The 23,042-nt window shown below is 48.4% G+C and overlaps 1 protein-coding gene across 1 annotated transcript in view; it reads left to right on the plus strand.

Annotated features, from left to right (window-relative positions):
- Positions 1 to 3,718: 3,718 nt before the first annotated feature.
- Ror1 (receptor tyrosine kinase like orphan receptor 1) overlaps positions 3,719 to 23,042 on the plus strand; it is a 324,533-nt gene continuing 305,209 nt past the window's right edge. Inside the window, exon 1 of the mRNA XM_055629113.1 lies at positions 3,719 to 4,189. Coding sequence (XP_055485088.1) covers positions 4,096 to 4,189 — 94 coding nt within the window. The 5' untranslated portion in view covers positions 3,719 to 4,095. The remainder of the gene's footprint in view (positions 4,190 to 23,042) is intronic.

Here is a 23,042-nt window from a genome sequence, read left to right on the forward strand (position 1 = left end):
TGCACGTGGAGGCCAGAGCCATCTGTCAGAGGCCTTCCTTTATGGCTTCCCACCTTCGTGCTTTAAAAATGGTCTCTCACCGAACAGGAGACCCACTGTTTTAACCAGGCTAGCTGGCCAAGTAAGCTCTTGGGAATCTGTCTTGCTCCCCTAACCCCACCCACCCACCCAACGCTGGGGTTACAGGCTGAGCAGGAATTCCAGCTTTTTATAAGAGTATTGAAGATTTAAACCCAGGTCTTCATGTTTGCACGGTAAGTGCACTCACCTTATGAGCCATCCTTCTACGCCGTTGGATTCTTCTTTATGTGTTACTGATAACAATTCTTTTCTAAGGCATGTACAAATGAACTTAGAAGGATAGGGAATCAAAATATACGAAGCAAGATTGTGTCAGGTTGTATGGTGACCAAATTAATCTACTTTTTCTATCTCATAGTGTAGGAGTTTTAGCATAAAAGAATAATAGTAATTTGTTGAGTAAATAGACCTTAAGACTGTATACAGCATCCTAATATGGTGGTGCATGCCTTTAATCCCAGCACCTCAGGAGTTGGGGGCAGATGGATTTCCACGAGTTTACGGCCAACCTGGTCTATATGATAAGTTCAGCCGAGGCTACAAAGCAAGATCCTATCTAAAAATAAAATAAAATGGTTTATAATGAATATTATTTATGCTAAAACTACTTTGTACAATTGGTTTTATTATCTGGAAGAGACTATTCTATCATGAAGAAGTTAAGTAATTTGTTCAGCCATCTAACTTGGCCTGTCATGAATTAAATCTGTGTTCTTAATCAGCAATAAGCCAGCTAGTACACAGCGGCTGCTTAGTCTATGACAGGTGTTGTGCCAAGCTTTTGGGAAACATTAGCTAATTCTTAAATTAATTATTAAATTCAGAACACAGCTAGATGGTAGTCATTACTATATTTCTTTGCTGATGAGGAAACTGAAGTGCTGTGGCCCCAAGTTCCCAAAGCCAATTAAGAGCAGAGGCAGGATTGACATTCACACCGTCCAGCTAGAGTGGTGGCTGGAAGAACCGGTCAGCATTTACAGCCATTCTGGCCACACCCTTTGTCTAAGAAGAGAAGTCAGTGTTATATTCCTGGACTAAATGAAGGCAACTCCCTACAAGGGTCTCTTATTCAACAATGTCAGGAAATGGAAGATAGCTTTTTTTTTTTTAATTATTTTTTTAATGTGCTTTCTGCAGTACCTGACTCCGCTCGTGGCTACCATTTTGAGTATCCTCAGTGGTGATAATCTGAGCTATATATAAGCTGGGGGAGGGGGGCAGGGCAGGGCAGAGGAGCGCTTCCCTGTGTGCCAGGAGCCCCTACAGGATCTCAGAGCCTGAGCTGAGCACCCAGTGAGAGGATCAGCTTCACCCGTGTTCTCTAATCTGTCTGTGCCGATACCAGCCTGGCATAGGTGAAGGTAGGGCCAGAGAAGCCTTCAAGAGAGACATTTCAATTGCTGTCAGCCCTTCCCCTAACCTGCCACAGGATGTGAGACCGGAGCATTTAGAGTAGAGAGAGACTGATATGGGCTTGAGTCCAGCCTTGGACTGGTTTGGTCTGGCCCCCAGTTTTGGTTTTGGCCAGCTTTGTGACTTTGGGCAGGGAATTTTTACCTCCCTGGGCGCCACAGCTCTTTTATATAAAAATGCCTAGGAGGGTGTACTAGTTAACTTCCAAGGCCTTTTCCAGCTCTCACATTCCTCATGTCCATGCTTCTGTGATTAAGTTCCTGGAAGGTTTAAGTACTGATAAAAGTGCCATTAAGTTCTGTATGCTCAGCAGTGGCCGCTGTCTCTTACCGAAGATACCTGGTCTGATGGGGGGCGGGGGCAGGCTGAGAGGGCAGGAAAGCTTCCGTTTGCAGAGGGAGGGCCACCTGCCTTGTGCACGGTAACCGAGTTTCCTTTGATTTCTGGGTCACAGTATACTGAAGTCAACCATCAAAGACACTTTCCCAACAAGAGGACCTTATGCAGTAAGTTCCCCAGGCGAGTGGCTGGAGATAATTGAGGCAGGACTGAGTGGTCTCAAGCAGAAACACTGGGAAGACATACCAATTTGTGGGGACAAGCTGGTTGACCCGAAGGCCTCTGTCCATCATTCCCTGACCTCGGGTCAGACTCACAGAGACAGGGAAAACTATTAAGGCAGCTGGGCTGGCTCTTGCCCTCAAGTCTTAGCAAAGAATAGGTGATTATTTGTCCCACAGGGCCTAGTTGTTCACCTGCCTGAAGGCACCAGGCTGGAGATTTAGAGCCTGGGACCTGCTGGGTTATACATTGCTTATTCCCCATGCTTCTTTCTCGTAGACTGCTTTCCAGGAAGCATGGGAAGTCTATAGGACAAATAAAACAGGAACTCATTAGATTAAAAAAAAAATCTCCAAATAGTGGTCTAATTCTTGTTTACACTCATCATCTTCCGGCTGTTGTTTGAGGCACCCAGGATACTTACACAGTCGAAACAAAATTCTTATCCTCAGTGAAGTGGCAGCTCATTATAAAATCCTAAAGCTGAGCCCGAGAGTCAAGTGCAATAGATATCCGTTTTAATAGATATCCATTTACAGAGCGCTTATACCATGCCAGACTTGCCTTAAAATCTTTTAGCCTCCTCCTGGGAACGGGTGGACAAGTCATTCACTTTCCTTCTGCACACCAACTTTAAAAACTAAAATGGTGAGTAATATATTTAATGAAGCAAAGTAGCAAGCAGTTTTGATGACTTTTAAAAAGCCTCAGTGCATGTAAGGCAGCAGGCAAGCAGGAGGTACTTTTAGAACGAGGCAGGTGATCACAGAGAGGTTCTGGGCATCTTTGTATTCTGGGGGACAGGGGTCCCTCATTACTCTTGCATCCTTTTAACTCAAGGCAGGGTCTAGCATGCAGGGCGTGCTAACTTTATATTGGCCCAGGGCATTCTCTACAGGAAAACCCCGAGGGCGTTTATGAATTACAAAACTGACAAATGGCAAAAACAGGAGGAAAGACTAAGAACCCCGAAAGTTGGGGGTTCCAGACTCACTTAGCCAAGGGGGAGCAAGAGAAACACACCTTATGGAAAGAAACGGAATAGCAAGCACACAAATGATCAAACGCATACAGCGCTTTGTGTTCGTTTTCGGAAGGCAGAGAACTTTTAGGAGACCAGGAGACAGTGACAAGAAAGGACCCAGAGAAATCTTTCCTTAATGTCCCCCAAAGAAACAGATCAGATGACCTTGATGTGAATGTAGTGAGGCCAGAAATTGAAAACCAAAAGAGACACCAGTCTCTTCTATCCGGACTCCCTCTTAAGCGTCTCTTTGGAAGGAAGAAATCAAAGGGGCATTGTATAATATCTGTTCATGTTTCCCCCGCCAAGGGTTAAACAGCGGCAGAGCACGACAGTTAAAATCTGGGCTTCCTAAGTCATCCAGTCACACTTTGGGCTGGGAGTTCCCCAAAGTCCTTCTCTGTTAAAAGGCCTCAAGGGTCCCATCAACATCGGTGCTGGTCCCCGGCGAGTGGGGGAGGGAGGGACGGTGGGCTTGCAGGAGGTGCAGTGGCTGTTTTCTGGGAAGTGTGCCGCTCCAGGACGCGGCAGCAGAGGGCGCTGGGACCCCGGCCTGGGCCCGCCTCTGCCATTGGTCCGGGCAGGGGCGCTGGGCTGTAGAGTTGGTGGAAAGTGACAAGTTGGGCGAGAAGAGCAATCGGGGAGAGAGCTGGAGGAGCCGCCGCCGAGTGAGTCGCGAGACCGCAGCCCCAGGCACCGGGCACGCTCTTCTGGTGTCGGAGCCGGAGCCACACAGTGCGCCTGAGCGACCCAGGAGACAAGCCTGGGACGGAGCGGCCGGCCGAGGCAGGGGCTGCTGCGGAGGACCGGGAGGAGCCGCGCTCCAGGGTCCGGGGCGGCCGGGGCGGAGGCGAGGGAGCAGGGTCAGAGTTTGGACAAAGAGCTCTGCAGAGGTCCCCCCCGGTGTCCCGCCAGCGCCTGCGGGCGGGACGAGGTGGCCGGGAGCCCCGGGGCGACCCCGTGGATGTTCTGCGCGCCGCCAGGGAGCCGCCGGCACAGCCACGAGAGGAGGAATGCACCGGCCGCGCCGCCGCGGGACGCGCCCGGCACCGCCGCCGCTGCCGCTGCTGCTGCTGCTGCTGGCCGCGCGCGGGGCCGCTGCGCAAGGTAAGCGGAGCCCGCGCCCCGCTCCCACCGCCCGTCCCGCAGGGCCGGCTGCCGGCCAGGCGCCTCCCCCGGCCCGGAGCAGGGCACTCGGCCGCCGCCAGGAGGCCAGCGGCTGCGGACTTGGGGGTGTTCTGGGGGGCTGGTCCTCGGCATCCAGCTGCGGTTGTCAGTGCTGACAGGAAGTGTAGATGGGGTTGGGCGGGGAGGGGGGCGTCTTGGGGGTGATGCTGGTCCTTTGCCTCTCTCTGGATTCCTAGCGCCCTCCAGTCGGGGTCCAGTTTGTCTTCTCTGTCCCGGAGGGGGGGGGGGGGGGGGGGGTGGGGCGGGGGGGAGTTTGCGTTTTCAGTGGATCTCAAGCCGTCCGCGAACCCGTGCAGACAAAAGCCCGGGGTTCCGGAGGGGGGGGGCTCCCCGGGCCTCGCATCCCCAGCGCTTGGTGTTCGGAACCTCCCGCCCTTGCCCTCCCGAGGGTCATCACGCAGGCCAAAAAGTTTGCTCCGCCGCTGCCACTTTGCGTAAAGTATGCAATCAGAGGCGGCCTGCTGCCTCCGAAGTGCTCTCCGGGTGTGCGTGCACGTGTGTGTGTGTGTGTGTGTGTGTGTGTGTGTGTGTGTGTGAGTTTCGAGGCGGAAGAAGGGGGAGCCTTCTAATGCATATTTGATCTGGGTCATCTCCAGAGACAATCGCAACAGTTAAGAGAAAGCCTCCACCGGCAGCCGGAGCGGCTCAGTTCCCTGCGGGAAGCTGGGATCCTCGCTGGGTCTGAGCCGGGACACAATGAGAGGGAAGAGCCCCCTGTGCCTGCAGAGACAACCGATTCATTCTTTGGAGGTTGGAGGGGGAAAGTTGATTAAAGTCTGTGGAGTCTCGGGCCTCACTTTTAACATGCATCCCTTGAGGGAGTGTTGGAGCCCCTGTACTCCCCCCCCCCCCCCCCCCCCCCCGCCCCGCTTCCAGCCCCAAGGCTCTGTTGATAAATAGGTGCCTCTTCTATTATCATTCATCTCTCGGCCGGGTAGAGAAGAGTCTAGTTTGCTTAACAGCTGGGGAGAGAGATGGATTCACGGAGTAACTGCTGAATTCGTTCCTGCTAAGAGTTAGGGGTGACTTTCTCGTTGCAGAGGAACCTGGGTGCGGAGTTTGATCTCCTGCAGATGCCTTTGGAACGGGAACAGCCCTGACTGAGCAGAGTTTTTGAAGTGTGGTTGCGCTAATCTAGAAGCCCCGTGGGGGCGGGGGGGGGGGGCGGTGGCGGTGGCGGTGGTGAATACAGTTTCTAATTGCCATTAAGACGCACGACAGCAGGGGTGCCCCGTCTTAAGGGAAAACCCTAATGAAATGTAAACAGTTTGGTCTCATGGAGGTTTTGCTTGGTGATGCTAAACATCTGGCTCTTTGCCACTACACCTGGAAATGTGGAAAATGGGCCGCGCTGCCGACCCGATGTAAACATTCTCCTCAAGTCCGTGGTCCAGTGCGGTTGGGGTGATTGTACCGAAGGCTGGATTCCTGGCTCGGAGCCCTGATTAATTCCGTCGTTCCCTTGGGATCCTTTACTTTGTGTTTAACTTTTCCACAGCCAGTGCTTTTTAGGTCACAGCCTGCGCTGGTGGGGATGGGGTGAGGTAGGGATGAACGGATGTTCACCTTTTTGTTGTCGTCGTTGTTAATCTCTTCCCAAATAGCCACACGCACAGTGAATTTGTGAGTGTAAAACAATAGTGTTATCAGTAGCTACTCCCAAATCCCTTCCCACTAGCTGTGGTCTTTCAAAAGTTAGGAAATTAATTTGCCCATTCCTATCCTATATCCTAATAACGGGCTCAAACCTGGTGCAGTCTTACCAGCTTTTAAATCCTTTTCCATTTTGGTGAAGTCCTGACCTCTGTTCTGCCCTGAGGTTCTTAAGGTAACCCTGTCAGGGGCTCAGGATGCCAGCTTGAGGGGAGATATTCTTTTCCTTTTTAAGTTGTAAAACCAAAACAGTGGCTCTCTGCTTCTCCCATCGAGTTCCTATTTCATTGGCAGGGAGGAGAAAGCCTTTATATGCATAGTTTCTAGTTGTTGCTCCTCCTAGCTACCTCCTACCTGCCCAAAGCTGAACTTCTGTAGCAGACATAAACACTCCTTCCTGCTCCCCAAGAGCTCCAGGCCATTGGAACCCTCCTGTGCCTTTCTCAGAATTGTGCTCTCTCTGTGGTTTGGCTGCTGGAAGTCTGGGGGGTGGCGGTGGGGGTGGGGGTGGGAGTGGTGGTGTGTGTCCCAAGACTCATTTTCTAAAAAGTCTCCAATTGCCATGTCAGTAGGTGTCTGTCCCTGCTTCATTTAGAATGGGAGTCTCCTAAGGGCTGTGGGCCTGTCATCTTTGCCCACATCCTTTGCCCACATGAGGGCCCACATCAGTCAGCCTCAACTTTTATTAGCGATGCTTGAAAAAATCCTATCTCTACGGCTAGGGGCCACTACTCAGAGGAAGGACAGGTAGATTGCCTCTGGTAGGGCTTATCTATTAATGCTTTACTTTATTGGAAAATATAGTAGGCTGCTTTGCTCTTCTAACACCTGCCACGTAGGAGTTATTTTATTTTACCTTTGTACGTGAGCGTGCGGTGCTAGGGGGGGGTCCATGTTTGTGTTTTTGTGGGAGTGTGCTCGTGCACGGGCCTGTGGGTATCCCTATGAAGCCAGAGGTCAGTGTGGAGCATCGTTAGTTGATCTCCACCTTGTTTTTTGAGACATGATCTCTCACTCAACTGGAAGTCGTCTCTCCAGCCGGGCTGGATGGTCCCTGAGCTCTGGGAATTTGCTTGTCTGTGCCCGGCGTTACATGTGCATGGCCAGCTTTCACGTGAGGGTCGTGTCCTTGTGTTTGTGCGGCAGACACTGAGTCATCTCCCAAGACCAAGAGTTCTTTCAAAAACTCAGTTCTGACCTATTATTTTCTGTCTCGTGCGTGTGAAAGTGGGCTCCGAATTAGACTCTTAAAATGTTTCTAGATGTATGCTGCTTATATCAAAAGAACATTTTGCCAAGGTATACCACTTCAGATATATTTTTAAAAAGGTTTACAGCATATTATGGAGAACCGATACTTTTAAATCCAGTGTACACTGATATAAATATCTATTTGTAGTGACAGAGACTGTGTACAATTGCAAACATATTTAGGGGACCACAGTTTTACTGAGTGAGCGGAGGAGAGAGAACCTTTTTGGTTATGTGTAAAAATGTACTGTTATTTCCTTTGCTTAGATAAAAACACAGCCCAATAATCAGAGATTACACCTTTTGATCTCTCACAAAGGGTACAAAGAGTAGTATCAGAGAAACCCAATAGCCAAGTTTAATGGCTGTAAGTCAGACTTTTACATAGGACAGAGCTGGGTTCGAATCGTCCCTTTCATATCATGGGCAGGGTGATTGGTTTCCCTAAGCCGTATAAGTGTTTAATAAGATTTAAGTGAAGCCATGGATGTAAAGCACTAGAGAAGAGCCCCTGGCCTAGAAATTAACTAAGGATATAGGAAATTCAAGATGTTCAACCCTCCAGAAACAATATACAAAATTTCACATGTCTGTTGATAGACATAGGCTTATACTAATCAGATTTTCCAAGAAACGGCAACACGGGGAAAATAGGGGCCACTGACTTGCAGCAAAGGGGCGATGCCAAGGCACCGAGATGCCTGCTATGGTTGATTTAAAGTAGAGTGTTGAGGGTGGGTTCTTGGCCGCAGCTAGGGGCCAGCAACTCTGTGGAGCTTCTCTCCTGCCCCATGTTCCCTCCTGCTAGCTGGGCTGGTAATTGGGCCTGGAGGAAGCTGATGAACAGTTTAAAGTCTTGAGATCTCAGCTAAGTCTGCATCTCTCGAGCCCAAGCTTTCTGAGATGCTCCTCTTCCTGTACCTTATTTAATAGACACTTGGTGCAATCTGTTTAATGGGTTAGTCCCTGTTTTAAGCCTTTGTTAGTATTAACTCACAGACCTCTCAAAGCGGCCCTGCAAAGGTGATGGTGTAATAGCTCTTTGTACGGATGGGTCAGGTTAGGCTCAGAGTTGTTAAAACTGCTTTCTCAAGGTCACATGGCCAGGGAACGGCTTTGCTGGGTTTGCAAACCCTGTGGGTTGGTGTTCTCATACCTGACCTCTGTCCTACAGGATCCATTCTGGTTTAGTTCTTATACTTGCCTTCTTTTAATGTGTGGGCCAGAGGTGGTGCTTCTTTAGGTTTTTAAGGGTATTGGAAAGATATTTTCTTTGCCATGACCTAGAGGGTATAAGAGGTGATGGGAGATAGTCAATTCCACCATTTCTGCAGCTCTACATTGCCTGACTTCCTGCAACAGCCTTGCTGTTGCCTTAGACACAAACGGAACGTGCTGTGGACGGTCAGGGCCTTCTGGTCTAAAAGAATTACGCTTTTTTTTTTTTTTTCTTTGCAGTGTGGTAGTGTCACTTTGATGCGGTTTGAGGAGCGTGTCTGGCAGTTCCTTCCAGCCAGCGATGAGATGTCTTTTGATGGAGTATGTGTGCATTTGCATTTTGGTCCATTACCAGGGATGGAGGCGGAGGAGGGCTGATTTATTAGAGTGCTATCTAGAAGGAGAACTGACTGCCAGCTAAGGGTCCTGGTGAGGAGCAGATCCAGTCAGGTCCAGCTGTAGCGGGTAAAAGCTTGACTCTTCCAACAGAAAGGTCTGGGCTTGGCTTCGCTGACTCCCTGAGCTGTGACAGGGGAGACAGGTCTCCTCTGCATGGGGAGAAAGGAACAGTCTTCGAGGGTGCTGAGAACATTCTATGGGCGTTGAAGGGGGAAGGGGGAGGGGACTGCTTCGAAAATCTTTAACTAAATGCAGCTGCTTGTTACACGGAGCCTGACTTGCATGCCAGGAATATCTCAAAAGCTAACGAATACAAAATAAAAATAAACAGCAGGGAAAAGGCTCGCTCTTTGTTGCAGTAAGCCTGGTTGGGGTTTTCAGTTTGTTTAGGAATGGGATAATTGTGGCATCCACTTTATTTTGGTAAGGCAGTGAATCGCGATAGGTGTGATGTCATCATCGGGGTGTCCCATCGCCTGACCCCTTTTCTTGGCCCCACACAGCCCCCCAGAACACCCAGGCTTGGACATCTACCGGTCCCATGGCTCAAGCTGTTGCTCTTGAGTGAATTACATTGGAAGAGGGCAGATAATTTAATGGGATAATCTTGGCAGACACAGTAAATTTCACACCCCATCTCTCACTAACAGAAAGGCAGCAGAAAGCTGCAACATCCTCAGATGAAAAGGTTGTATAAAAAGGACCTACTTCACAGTAACTGTCTGTCCATAAATAAGGTTCTATTGAGTTTTGATCCAGAAATGTTATTAAACACTGATAGGCCAGACCCCATAATGTTTGACCTCTTTACATTCTCCCTCGCTTTTCCATAGAACCAAAACTGCCCTTTTTCTTATTTAAAAAAAAAAAAAATTAAGCTCCAAGATAAATCAGGCCAGACTGTTTATTTTTTCAAGTATGTACATACAGAATGGGCCTTCTTTGATAGCCATTTAGAGAGGTAACATTGCATAACATAGATAGACGGAGATTTGTACCCAACAGACTGCAAATTGGAACTTTCGCTACTTGGTTATATGTTAACCACGCTTGCATTGTTGTGACCGAATGCCTTAAAGAGACAGTTTATGAGAGAAGAGGTCTGTTTTGATTTCCAAAGTAAGAGAGATTTCAGTCTGTTATGGTGGAGAAGATAGGTTGGACAGCTCTGTCCATGGTGGTGGGAGCATGAGGTGGAAGGGATCTTCATGTCCTAGAAGACCAGGAATCATAGCAGGTCAGGACCTTCAAATGCTCGTGCCCAGTAACAAGCTGCCATCTGCCAGGCCCCATCTCCTACAGAATACAGCCTTCAAAGTAGCACCATAAGCTAGGGCCTGACCACCCAAACCCTTTGGGGGACATTTCAGAGCAAAACACTAACCAGTTTCTTATCTTCTGATAATTATTCTATCTGTAAAATGGTGCTTAAACAGTGTCCAGCCTGCAGGTTGCTCGTGAGAATTAAAGGACACTTGGGTAGGAAGCATCGGAAGGCACCACAAACTGGAAGTGGGAAGCTGTTAGCTCTTGTCAGGATCCTGGGCTTCCTGAAGAAAGCAGAAAGTTGGGCTCCCAGTCAGGGACTGTGCAGGAGATGCAGCCTAGAGTCTTGGAGCACCAGTCCCAGATTCTCCTGGAGGGTTCAGAGTGCTTGGTTTTACAGGGGCCATATAGAGACACTCTGGATCTGGGCCAGCTTTAGGTCAGTGTAGAGGTCCCCACAGGAAGAGATTTTAGAACAAAGGCTCCCCCAACCCCCTCTGCACTGGCAGAACCTTTAGCTCTTTGAGGAAGAGAAAACCTCCCTGACGTTTGGTTCTGGTGGCCATTTAAAGATTCTGAGCACCAAAAGAATGCTCATGTTAGAAAGAAGAGTAATGATGTACCAGGGTTGGGGGAGCGGTGATAAAGGAAGTTTTGAAGACTTTGAAGTTTTGAAGGTAGAGTTTGTGGGGTTTTGCGTTTCAATAGGAAAGCCTTTTGCCCAATGCATTTCAACTAATATTTATTATATATTTATTATATGTGAGCTGGAATGCAAGGGAAGTAAAGCATTATCCCTCCGGGGGAGAAGGAGGAGGGAGTCCTGAGCATCTTCAGCATCCATTGTCTATTCCCTAGCATTCTTTACAGCTAGACGTCTGTGTCTCAGCGGCATTGGCAGTCGGGCCTTTCAAGTCTACGTACAGATAAAGGAAGCTCAGACTTCAAGAGGTCGAAAGGGCAGCCAACCTCCTATGTTTGTTCCATAGGGATTTTGGATTTGAACCCAGGTATTTTGATTGTCACAGGTAGCCTGTCTCCATGGCCTTAAGGTGTGGGCAGTTGTACCAAAGAACAGACAGGCCTGTTATCTCCCAACACCAACCATGTGTCTCCCAGGAGGATTCTAAAGGCTGTGAGAAAGTGCCAGGGAAACACACAGGGGTAGGACACATAATTCCCAGGAAGTTGGAGGGTGAAGGGTAAAGGGGACACTGCCTCCTTCTCAGATAGATTGGAAGCCCTCTGAACTAACTATGGACAATGTGTAGTTCAGTATCACATAGACATGGAGGGTGTATTCTGCCAGCAAGAGGCCTGGGCAGGATTTTGTCTGTTTCCAAAGCCCTTGTGCTCTTGCTCCGTGGTATCCCTTTTTGATGTCATCTGGATGTTGGAAGTAGCTGTGCTGTCCCTACATGGAAGGGAAGACAGACATCAAAACCATTTCTTTGGTGTCTTTCTCTCCAGTTTCAAGCCCAGGGTTTGGGTTGAGGGAGGTATGGTGTTCCCATGAGTCTTCACTAGTGAGCCCAAACTGTAGCATTCCAAGACCTCTGGCCAGCATATACTGCTTTCCCTCCTGAAATCACTAATTATACTTTGTTTTGCTGTTACTGTGATCTGATATTCTGGTAGTTCCACAAGACAGACAAAGATGGTCATCAAATTGGAGAATTTTCCAAGCAGTAGATTGGTGACAAGGCTTGCTAGCTGATCAGTGAATCTGTTTTCATCCTTTCTTGAATACATGTCATTTACAGCCCTCTCCTAGTTAACAGAGGCCATGTGGCTAAATACTAGCCAACGGAATGAGGCTGGGAGGACCCAGTGTCACTTTGCAGGATCCATTAAGACATCCCAGGCAGGTTGCTATGGTAAGTTGAGAAGCTATATTGGGGATGGCACATGATGGAAGGAACCTGAGAGCTTCCCTTCTTCACTGCTCTGTGGTTGAAGCCACCTGCTGCTACACACTGACTTGGATTTTATGTAAACCAGAAACAAGTGTTTATTGTTAAGGCTCAAATTTTAGAGTTCTCCAGCTATAGCTACTAAGGCTATCCTACCTAACCAAATGGTATAAACCGCAGCATGTCTCAAGGCTAACTTAGTTGGTTAGGGCCAGCATTTTTAGATAGAATAAAATAGGCAACCTAGTTTGGATCTGTTTGTCTCCTATGGAGCTTGGTGGATCCTTCTACAAAGTAAATTTCTTGAATTATTTATGGCAGATCCTGGGGGTACTCATCACTGTGAAAAATCTAGAAGAATTGTGATTGGCTGTGAGGTCGTTCACTTGTAGCGGCAATAAAAGACCAAAGTAGCATAATGGCACAACCACTGGGTATACCATTAGCAATGACAAAAATGCAGAATCCCAAGATGGGAGAAGCCTTCAGGGAGGATGTGGGCTGTGTTGTGATAACTCAGGGATGGTGAGGGCAGTCCAGAGGACGGAAGGTGAAGAGATGAAAGAGGAGGAGCAGAGCAGGATATAGTCCTGCCAGCAAAGGGCTAGATTCTGCACCAGACCAGAGCTAGCTGCTCTGTTCTGCAGGATTCACTCACGGCAAGCTCGGGGTCCTTAGATGGGAATTTGCCTTGGAGTGGAACAGATGTCTATGGGATAGTGAGTAAAGAGAAAGATTTGAGAGGTACCTGCTGCCTAGAAGCTGAGAGGGGAGAAGAGACAGGGTTTTACTGGAGTAAAAATATTTACTTCCTTCTCCCAAGAGTGCTCCCAGAGACACACAGATGCCTCTGACAAGAAGCTCACATGGGATTGGGCCTCTTGGCCTCTGCTGAAGCACCTTTGTTTTGCAGTACAGGCTGCCAAGTATTTGCTTGATAAAAATCCTGGTGGTTGCACTAGTCTGTACATCTAGACTGCTGTGTTGCGAGTACTTGTGTGTGTTTGTTTTGTTGTTGTTAAGGATTGAACTCAGAGCCTTGAGCTTGCTATCAGGCACTTCCCTACTGAGCTGCATGCCAGACCTCTGGGTTCTTTTAGTATTTTAGCTTGCATGGTTTTCAGGGCACCCTCTGAAAGAAGCAGTAGCTTGCTACTGTCATTGAACTGAGTTGTTCTTTTCCATAGAATTTCTGTTTTCTCATACTAAAATCTGTACACCTGAAGAAGCTAAGCAACAAGGAGGATCCTAGGTAAGATGATCAATTTTCACTCAGAAAGGCAAAGGGGATGGACATCAGAAGAGGGAGAAAACAGGGAACAGGACAGAAGCCTACCACAGAGGGTCTCGGAAAGACTCTAATCAGTAGGGTATTGAAGCAGATGCTGAGGCTCATAGCCAAACTTTGGACAGAGTGCAGGGAATCTTATGAAAGAAGGGGGAGATAGAAAGACCTGGAAGGGACAGGAGCTCCACAAGGAGAGCAACAGTACCAAGAAATCTGGACCCAAGGTTCTGAGACTGATACTCCAACCAAGGAGCGTGCATGGAGATAGCCTAGAACCCATGCACAGATGTAGCCCATGGCAGCTCAGTGTCCAAGTGGGTTTCCTAGTAAGGGGAACAGGGACTGTCTCTTACATGAACTCGGTGGCTGGCTCTTTGATCACCTCCCCCTGAGGGGCAGACAGCCTTATCAGGCCACAGAGGAAGACAGTACAGCCAGTCCTGATGAGACCTGATATGCTAGGGTCAGATGGAAGGGGAGAAGGACCTCCCCTATCAGAGGACTTGGAGAGGGGCATGGGAGGAGATGAGGGAGGGAGTGTGGGATTGGGAGGGAAGGAGGGAGGCGGTATAGCTGGGATACAAAGTGAATAAACTGTAATTACTATAAATTTTTTAAAAAAAGAATTGCTGTTTTCTACATAAGGGAACTAAGGCACAAAGAATATCTGTGTGCCTATAGCAAATCAAGTGGAAAAGGCAGGATTTGAACTTGAGTATCTGGAAACTGGGGCTTTGTCCTTAATCTTGATGGTACTATAGCTCTGCTTTCCCATCCCCAAAAACTGTACTTAGTGATTAAAATTCTATGTAAGCTCCTAGCCAAACACCTGAGTACAAATAACGATGATTTGAACAGGGCATTGCGGCTTAAGGAATTATTTCATATGCAATATTAACTTTAATTTTCCAACTAATCCAATGAATTTTTTTTTCCTTCTCTCTTTGGTCCTGTGTTTTTAAGTCAGGCAAGTAAGGTTGGCAGCGTACCCAAGGTCACTCTGTAGGTGGCAAGTTCTGTCTGAAACACAGAACTTCTCCTTACGTCCCAAGGGATGTTTTGCTCTGTAGGATTACTTGTGTTCTTAATTTATGCCTCTGATACATGACAGGTTTCGCTGCTGTTGACCCAGTGAGCAAATCTGCCCAACTCTCACTTGTCCCATCGACACAATCCTCCAGTCAGCCATCATTTTAAGAAAAAGTGGTTTGGAACTGGCACGCCTACGTGTAATGTAAGGAAGTTCCTGAGCAAATAGACTGAGAAGGGTTACTTCAAAGCGAGGACTTTGCTAAGGGTCTGGCGGCAGCAGCTGGCAGATCAGCCACGGAGAATGGGCCTTTGGCATTCCATGGGTCTTAGCTTTCCCTTTCCCACCAGGTCGGCAGCTCCGTGACCTCTGGAACACGTGTGATTTTTCAGCCACATCCTTGGGTGGAGAGCGACGCTCTCGGTGATCTTCATAGGGCAGACTGGGCAAAATGTCTAGGACTCAGACCTGGTTAGGCTTGCTTGTGTGTTATAGTTACCGGGGAAGGAGACTCTCGGCATCTGCAAGTCCCAGGTTATGATTACATTTGTACTTCTCAAGGACGGGGATGCGAGATAAAAATAGACCCTGTTGCCTCAGATCCAAGACATTCTTGAAAGGCTCTTATCTGTTCTTCATGGGAAATCGACACTGTTTCCGGATGGGATTAGACAAGGGGATATGAAAACAGCTTGCTGTACGTTTTCTCCACGCAAGCCATGGTATCCTCACCTCTCGGATTTCACTCCAGCCCAGTGTTGCCTAGTTGTTTTTTTTTTTTTTTTTTTTTTAAAGTAAGGTTTCCATCCTCTGGAGAGGAGTGGTGGTTTCCCTCCATCCCAGTAGATGATGGGCAGTCCTGACTGCTCAGAGCGCTGTTGAATGGGAACTTGCCTGCTCAACTTTAGCGTATAGGTGGCTGATACCCAGCAGCAGCGGCTTGGTGACATCCACAGTGGCGGTTGGCTCTTTTCTTTATTCTGACCATCGTGCTCTGCTTACCCCCATCTGGGGTCTCTAAGCCAAGAACGAAAAAAAAAAAAAATTCCTATGTCTCTCTGAGAGGCGGGGCTGGCTGCTGGGATCTTTGGATCTGGTGAACAGTATCCCAGCCAGGAAGTGAGAGAGGAACTGAGCATGCTCGGTTTATTCTATCCACACTCCAGGCTAGGCGCCCCAAGTTCCTGCAAGAAGGAGAGAGAAGAGCGGTAAAGGGAGAGGTCAAGGAAAACAAAAAACAAAAAACACTGGTCTCCCTCCGTGGAAGAAAGCGCCAGGCCCAGCTTACAGGCCCATTCCTCCTTCCAGGAGCTGCGCCTTGATTTCTTAAGGACCAGTTCCCTAACTCTCAGGGCTGGGTTGGAGTTAAAGCCGTAGGTAGGCCAGTCAAAATGTTAACAAAGAGCACGCCTTCATCTCCGCCTACGGACTCATGTTTAGAGAATTTGTTAGCTAATGTGGGATGTTTGTGCCAGTGGCTTCCCCCGGCTCTCAGAACGAGCACAACCATTGATGGGTCTGCTCAAGCCAGGGCATCCGTGGGCGGTGGTGAAGGGGAGGAGGGCGCGGTTCCCTCACCTGCACAGTGATACCTCCTGTGTAAACTGCCAGGTCGCCTCTGCTTCCGCTTGGTTAAATATTTATTTAACAACTGAAGTGAACGCGGGGGTAATATATGGCAGTATCTCCCCACACGGAAAGTTTGCTGGGGTTTTTGCTAAGGAAGCAAGATTGATTCAGCCAAAAAACGGTCTCAGGGGACAAAGGCTGGCCTTTGTTCAGGGCCACTTCCTGGTCGTGTAGCCCAGAGCGTGCCCACCTCTTGGCTTCTGGGGCTCCTCACTGAGCTCTCGATTGCCAGTCAGCCTTCAGTGTGTCCACGGTCAGCATGGCCGGATCTGTCCTCTGCCCATGTTTTCTCCTCCTGCCATTGTTTCTGCACCCACCACTTGACTGAGTCCCTCTTCACTCAGAAGTGGCTTACAGCCCAGATTTGACTCTTGACAGCTGTAACCACTGTTTACTGAGAGCATCTGCTACCGGCCTCACACTTTGCAAAGCACTGTGTGTTCCGTTTTCAAAAAGACGTGACATTTTATTTATTTTGTGTAGACATGGGTGTGAGGTCAAAGGACAAATTGGAGGAGTAATTTCTCTCTTTCCACTGCGTGGGTCCTGGGGAGCCAATTGTAGTTTGTCAGGTTTAGCAGCAGGCACCTTTACCAACAAAACCACCTTGCTGGGCCTGAATTTCGAATTCCCTAGTGGAATCTGCTTTTTGATTTTTCTGGAATGGCTGCCTTCACCCCGTCCCGACCCCTCACTGACAGGAGTGGTTCCTGCTTGTCATCTCATTGGATCAAGCTGGACTTGACGGTCCTACACGATTGGCTTACCGGTGCAAAGAAGAAGGGGGAATGCAGGAAGTACCGTTGGGTCGACTACCTTTGATAAACACCCACCTCCCCAGCCCTCACATCTTTCTCTGTTTGTGCACTCTCCACAGAGAAGGGGGCTTGGAGCACAGAGGTCCATCCCCGCTCTCCTTTTCTTGAGGACTCTTGAAAGAAGCCCTTTGTGATGGTCGGTGTTAGCTGCTAACATGACAAAACTCCTGAATCACCTGGGAGCTCTCTGGGCATGTCTGAGGGGGATGATGTTGTCTAATTACGGAAGGGCGCCTTGCCCACTTTGGGTGGCAACATTCCCTGGCCGGGAACCTTGATGGCCTAAGTGGAGAGAAGGAGCCGAGCAGCGGTTAGTAGACATTGCTCTCTGCTTCCTGACTATGGCTGCCACAGGTACAGCCGCCTTGAGCACCTGCTGCCCAACTTGCCCACCATGATGGACTTTCTCTTTGAATTATGGGTGAAAACAAACCATTCTTCCCGTATGTTGCTTTTGTCAGAATATTGTATCACAGAAACAGACACAAAACAAAGTAACTAACAACAACAACAACAAAAGTGAAAACATTCCCTTTACTAGGAAAAATAGCAATTTCTCTTTCTTCTCTGTCTTTCCAAAGGCAAGGAATTATCCAAGATTTGACCTTGCAAGCCATCTGTGTGCTAATGTACCCAGAAAGGGGCTTCTCTAGGGTACCTAGGACCAGGCAAGGACCCCCCTTATTCTTTCAGGAGAGAAGAGGGGGGCTTAGTTAAGCTTCTGTTGGGTCCTTGATGGCTTCTTGGGGGCTGAAGCTGTTGAGTTCGTGCCCAGCTGTGGTTTGGGTGGCGTTTGATCTACAGGTACCTTAGGGTGGCTGGGGCCACAAGACCTTTTGCCGGCATCTCTAAGTCTGGCCTTGTAGGGAGCATGAAAGAGCTGTTAGGATGCAATAGTGGTGGAGGAGGAAGGACCAGGAGAAGCTTCACAAGGGGGTGGGGGGCTCTGCTGCAGGAAGTGTGTCTCTGAGATGCTCCCACCAGTTTCTTAGGCCCTAAGTGTTAACATTGCTAGGAGTATACGAGCTTATTTTTGCAGATGAGTTCACAAAAATCCATTGTCTGTTCTGCTTGATTTTTGACTAAAGCCTAATAATCTCCTGGGTCAAGCTCCATAGGACATCAAAACATGCCGGAGCTGAGGCGCCAACTGTAACTGTTGTGCAGAAGTAGTTCTGGGCCTAACCCTAGCTGTTGTCTCTCCATTGCGCCAGTCTGTTCTTTCTGGTGGTCTGGTTGTCTCAGGTTCTCTGTTTCTTCAAAGGGAACTATAGCGTGGCACCAGAAGATTATAGGAATTAAGAGAGAACTTGAAAGGCTTACTTGACGTGGAAGGTCAGGGAGCAGGCAACATTTTATCTTTATTTCTTGGTGAGTGCACTCACCTGGCCCCTTCATTCACTCATCACACATTTAATATGGCAGGCATTGCTCTAGATGCCGAGACCCCAGCTGTGCTAAAGCGAAGATGCTTCGTGGGCCCGTGTGTCAGAAAATAAATATGTGCTCTTCACCTAATGCCAAGTGCCAAGGAAAGTAGAGTAGGACAAAGGGCTTGAGACCGGTACATCATGTGCCGGGACGGGTGTTACCACGCTGCGTGGTCAGGAAAGCTTCTAGTTAAAGTGGCTCAACTAGAGGACTGGATGAAGCGTGGGGTGGGCCCTGTGTCAGGCCTGGCGGTGGAGTGTTCTCAGTTGACACTACAGCAGCAATCGCTCCTGCAGGCAATAGTAACATTTATATAAGTGCCTACTGTGTGCCTGCCGCTAGTCATGTGTCAGTCTTCACAAACACTGTCAGGCCAGACAGATGGCTCAGTGGTTAAGAACAGTGACTGCTCTTCTAAAGGATCAGGTCCCAGCAACTACATGGCAGCTCACGCCTGTCTGTAACCCCAGTTCCAGGGGATCTGATGCCCTCTCCTGGGTTCTGTGGGCACCCAAAGACATGCATGTGGTACACAGACATATATGTAGGCGAAGTACACAGAACACATAAAGTAAAATGAGACAATACAGTCAGTTAGGGCTTATTATCATACCCATATTTACAGATGAGGAAGCAGAGAGTGCCTCAGCAGAAAGCCAAGCAGATGGGCAGAGGGAGCAGTCGGAATATCAAATGGGGCAGCCCCGCACAGAGGGGAAGAGAAAGAACTCCGTTTAGATCTGGCCTTGCTACTCATCTGCTATGTAATCCTGGGCAGGTGTGCAGTGCCTCTGTTTCCTGGGTTTTTTTTAAACTGTGTCTAGTACATAAAAACCCCAGGTAAAGGCATGGCAGACTGCACGGCACCGTGAGTGTCAGTTAGCCACCAGCGCTATGTTTACATCAGTTATCAGCCGCCCTTCTGGAAAAAGAGATGATGAGAAGAAAGTACGTTTGAGACTTAACAAAGCTCCCCCTGTTTGCCTAGAGCTTCTTTTTCTGCTGAGGTCGCCGTGGCTGAATTCATCACCTTGTCCAGTTGAACTGGAAGCATCCCTGTGAAAGACCGACCGGAGAGGGAAAGCTGGTATCCGGGGCTCTTGCAATTCCAAGGGAATCTTCCGAGGTTCTAGAACTCCAACTCCCCTTAAGCCCGGGCTCTTGGGGGAAGCGTCCTCTAACTTGATGTGTAGATGGTCAGGGAATGTTAAATGGCCCTCCGAGCTGCTCCCTTTAAACTCTCTACACTGTTGCAAGGTACCCAATGGTCTATTGCATATCTAGATGCCAGATACAAAGTTAGATTCTGGGAATGCAATGGTGAACCAGAGAAGGACCCAAGGAACCAGGGATCCAAGGATGGAAGTCTCATGTTTTCCTCACCCCAGGAATGCCGTAGGGAGGTGCTCAGGATTCAGGCTTAAATTAGAATGTTTGCTGACGCCTCCTGGAACCTTCAGGAGGTCCACAGAGGTGGCAAGTGCCTCAGCTGCTAATGAGGTGTGTGCATGGTGATCCGGCTGATGTTGTATCTGAGGATGGTTCCGTCCTGAGGGCTTTTTATTTCCCATGTGACAGGGCCTCTTAGGATAAGGGCTGCCATTTTCCCCCGGGACTGCACAGCAGCCTGCCAGGGCCTATGGTCCATCTCCCAGGAAGTCATCCTCCACAGCAGAATCTGGAATATGCACCTAGGGTTAGGCAAGGAGAAAGAGGACTTCATTCACGCTCATGAAAGGCTTCGTCCCTCTCATTGCCTTTCGGGGCCCAAAAGGGCCCCTGACTGACTGATCTACCTGAAGTCATGGTCCTGACTCTGGTACCAGCTGAACCTATTCAGCTATCTGTGGCCTTGAAAAAAAAAAAAAAAACAAAACAAAAAGCCATAACCTTGCACTTTCCCCATCCACACAAATCAGGGTGCTGACCATCTGTGCCTTATTACCTCTGGATAATCCTTGGAGGACGTTGGACACTGTCAACATGAAAGCAAGGGAACAGTGGCAACAGTTTGCCACACCAGTACTGTGGAGAGAAGTAGGAGGTTCCACGGTTCAAGGTCACCTTGAACCTCTCAGGTTCTGGCCTTCTGGCCTCTAACACTCAGCCACAGAAAAGCCAGCTTCCTTCTCTCAGGGGTGGGTGCATCCTGTTGGTCAGACCCTATGGGGAAGCTGGACAGCTAAGGGACAGTTGTCAAGGTTTGAAACACTTCTTTCTACCCAAACTATTAGTGATGGAACCACCCCCAGGCCTGACTGAATATCCTCATCTATAACTGTACCAGAATTTTTATCTATCATCTATCTATCTATCTATCTATCTATCTATCTATCTATCTATCTATCTATCTATCTATCTATCTATCTTTTGTTAGGAAGCGGGGAGCAAGGAGAAACAGAGGAAAAAGTGTTGTGTAGCAATAGTAGCTCACATTTTGATAAGATGTTGACGATCAATGAGGGGGCTGAGAGGGCTCTCTGGCCTCTGAGCTGTGCTGGCTTCCGCCAGGAATGGGAGAAGTGAGCTTTTGCCTTCATTAACTATCTGTTCCTTTTGAATCCTAGCCGCAAGGTCCATATTAGAAAAGTGTTTAACTTGCTGGTTTCAGCAGTAGAACAGGGGGCTGAGTGGTTGCCTTTCCTTCCTACTATATGACCCTTTAAAAGGAAAACTCGTGGCTCAGTGGTGGATACGGTGGTGGGTCAGGAGCAGCTGTTGGCCTGCTGTGTTCTTTGGTCTGAGGTGAGGCGTTTTATGGAGTGAGTTCTCTTGAACTCTCAGGACTGAAAATATAGTTCCAAGCCGCAAAAGCCTTTTGAGGCTTCCTAGTGGCTGGAGTGAGGAGGCTCTGACTCCCGACCAGCACTTAGACTGCGGAGCCCCACCCTTCCAACCCTTCACGGGCTCAGTGGGCTAGCACAGAGGGCAGCATTCACCAGCGCAACACACCCTGCTGACTCTTATCTCCTCTCCATATTGGTTTAGGATGACGGCTTGTTTTGTCAGCCCAAATTAACTTTTAATTAAAAAAAAAAATGCCTTTAGGGAAAACTTAGCAATGTAAGCACTCAAAGTTTTAAAGGTATGAAGTGGCTGACCAGAAACCAGTCTTTGTTTAGATAAAAAAAAAAAAAGGTGTTATTTATGATAATTCCCCATCAAGATCAGCCCATTTTATTTTGAGTATCTTTTGTTTATAAGAATCTGTGTTGGAAAGTGAGGGAGAGACTAAAAAACCTACCCATGCCTTTTCTCTGTGTGGTTTTTTTTTATATGTGTGTCTATGTTCATATATCTGTATAGTATTATTTTTTATTTGAACGGAAAATCGTAAGTACGAAATTAATTTTTGTTTTTCTTTCTCCCCTTTGGAGGAAGGAAGACATTGGCGCATAGTAGGAAGAGCTCTGGACAGGAGGTCGGCAGGCTTCTGTGTGTGATGGAGTGTTGCTCCTGGCTAGTTGTGCCTTCTCTGACCCTCAGATTCCTGTCCACAGAGTAATGGGCTGGACAAACTCGATAGACCAGGAGCATAGGTGTTACCTTGCAGCCTGGGAGAAGTGCAGTCGCAGACTCCTCTCTAGGCTTCCTAGGAGAGAGTCTGATTTAAGAAGGTCCTCAGTGATTAAATACTAAATTCAATCACTAAATACTCCCAACAGGTCAGGACACCTGGCTTACTGAGGGGACGGGACTAGGCCAAGGTCAGTGTTGGGTTAGATTTTGTTTGTGTTGGCCTGAAAGTTGGTTCTATTTCATGCTGATTACAAAGAAGCCCATCTGTGAAAGCAGAGCAGGGGCTCGTTAGCACTGTTACCCCCAGTTACTGCGAGGAGCCCCATCTGTAAGAAGAGTTTGATTGTAGAGTCAGTGGCAAATCACAGACCCTCAGAGGTGCTTGCTATTGTTTATCTTTTGTGCTAAGGTTTGCACACTTAAGTTTAGCAGCGGCTTAGTTTTAAAGTTGGATGGCCACTGCCTTCTCTTCCTTTATCTTCTCTATGTTAAGGGTGGCTTTTCAGAGCACAGACAATCAAATTCTACCCACTGAGTCGTGTACTTCAGAAGCACCGGAAGCCATGCAATGCAAACCGGGGGCTCTTGAGGCAGGTTCAACTGTCATATTCCACATGTGCCTACTCGTGAGCCCGAAAGCTGCCTTCTTGGCACTGGGTCTCCAGGTCCTTAGCAAATAAGAAAGGGAAGAGTTATTTCCTACCGAGAAGCAAGAACTTGGGTTACAACCAGGGTTAGTTTTAAGGATGTGCTATGTTGCTAATCCCCTCTGTCTTGGGTCCGCTGTTGGCTTAATGGTCTACTACTGCTGTCTTGGAACTCCACTACTATTTTAGACGCAGGGCTCTATTTTTAGTTTACAAGAGTAAAGCTAAAGGAGTTAGAATTATGCAGAATCAGGAGTAGGAGTCTCTCCCTCCTCCCCCCATCAGAGGCTGCAGTCTCCCAGGGAAGAGGACATCCGGCCTGGCTCCTCATAGTGTATTTTAGTACTTCTCATAGGCTTAAGCCAGGCTGGGTGTGACTGCTTACTGTATGGGGAAGATGGAAGGACAGCAGGATGATTTTCTGAGCCGTCAGCCGGTCCTGAGCTTATAGGCGAATCACTGATCTCCCTCAGTGTCTTCTTTGCATTGAAGCACACAGTAGGTCCTCAACACACGGTAGTTTACTCTCTGCTGCCTCACCAAAAGCTACCAGTAAATAACCGGGAGAAAGCAGCCATGGGTCTTGATGAAAGGCATGTTACAAACCTTTCCAGTTTCGTTGCCACTACCAACCTCACCCAGACTCTCCAGGGGCCTTACAGTAACTTCTCCGCCTCTCTCGGCTCCACCACTGAGAACGTGTGACTTAG

This window comes from Psammomys obesus, unplaced genomic scaffold (genome assembly GCF_907164565.1).
Source record: "Psammomys obesus unplaced genomic scaffold, mPsaObe1.curated_primary_1811, whole genome shotgun sequence".
Taxonomy (NCBI): domain Eukaryota; kingdom Metazoa; phylum Chordata; class Mammalia; order Rodentia; family Muridae; genus Psammomys; species Psammomys obesus.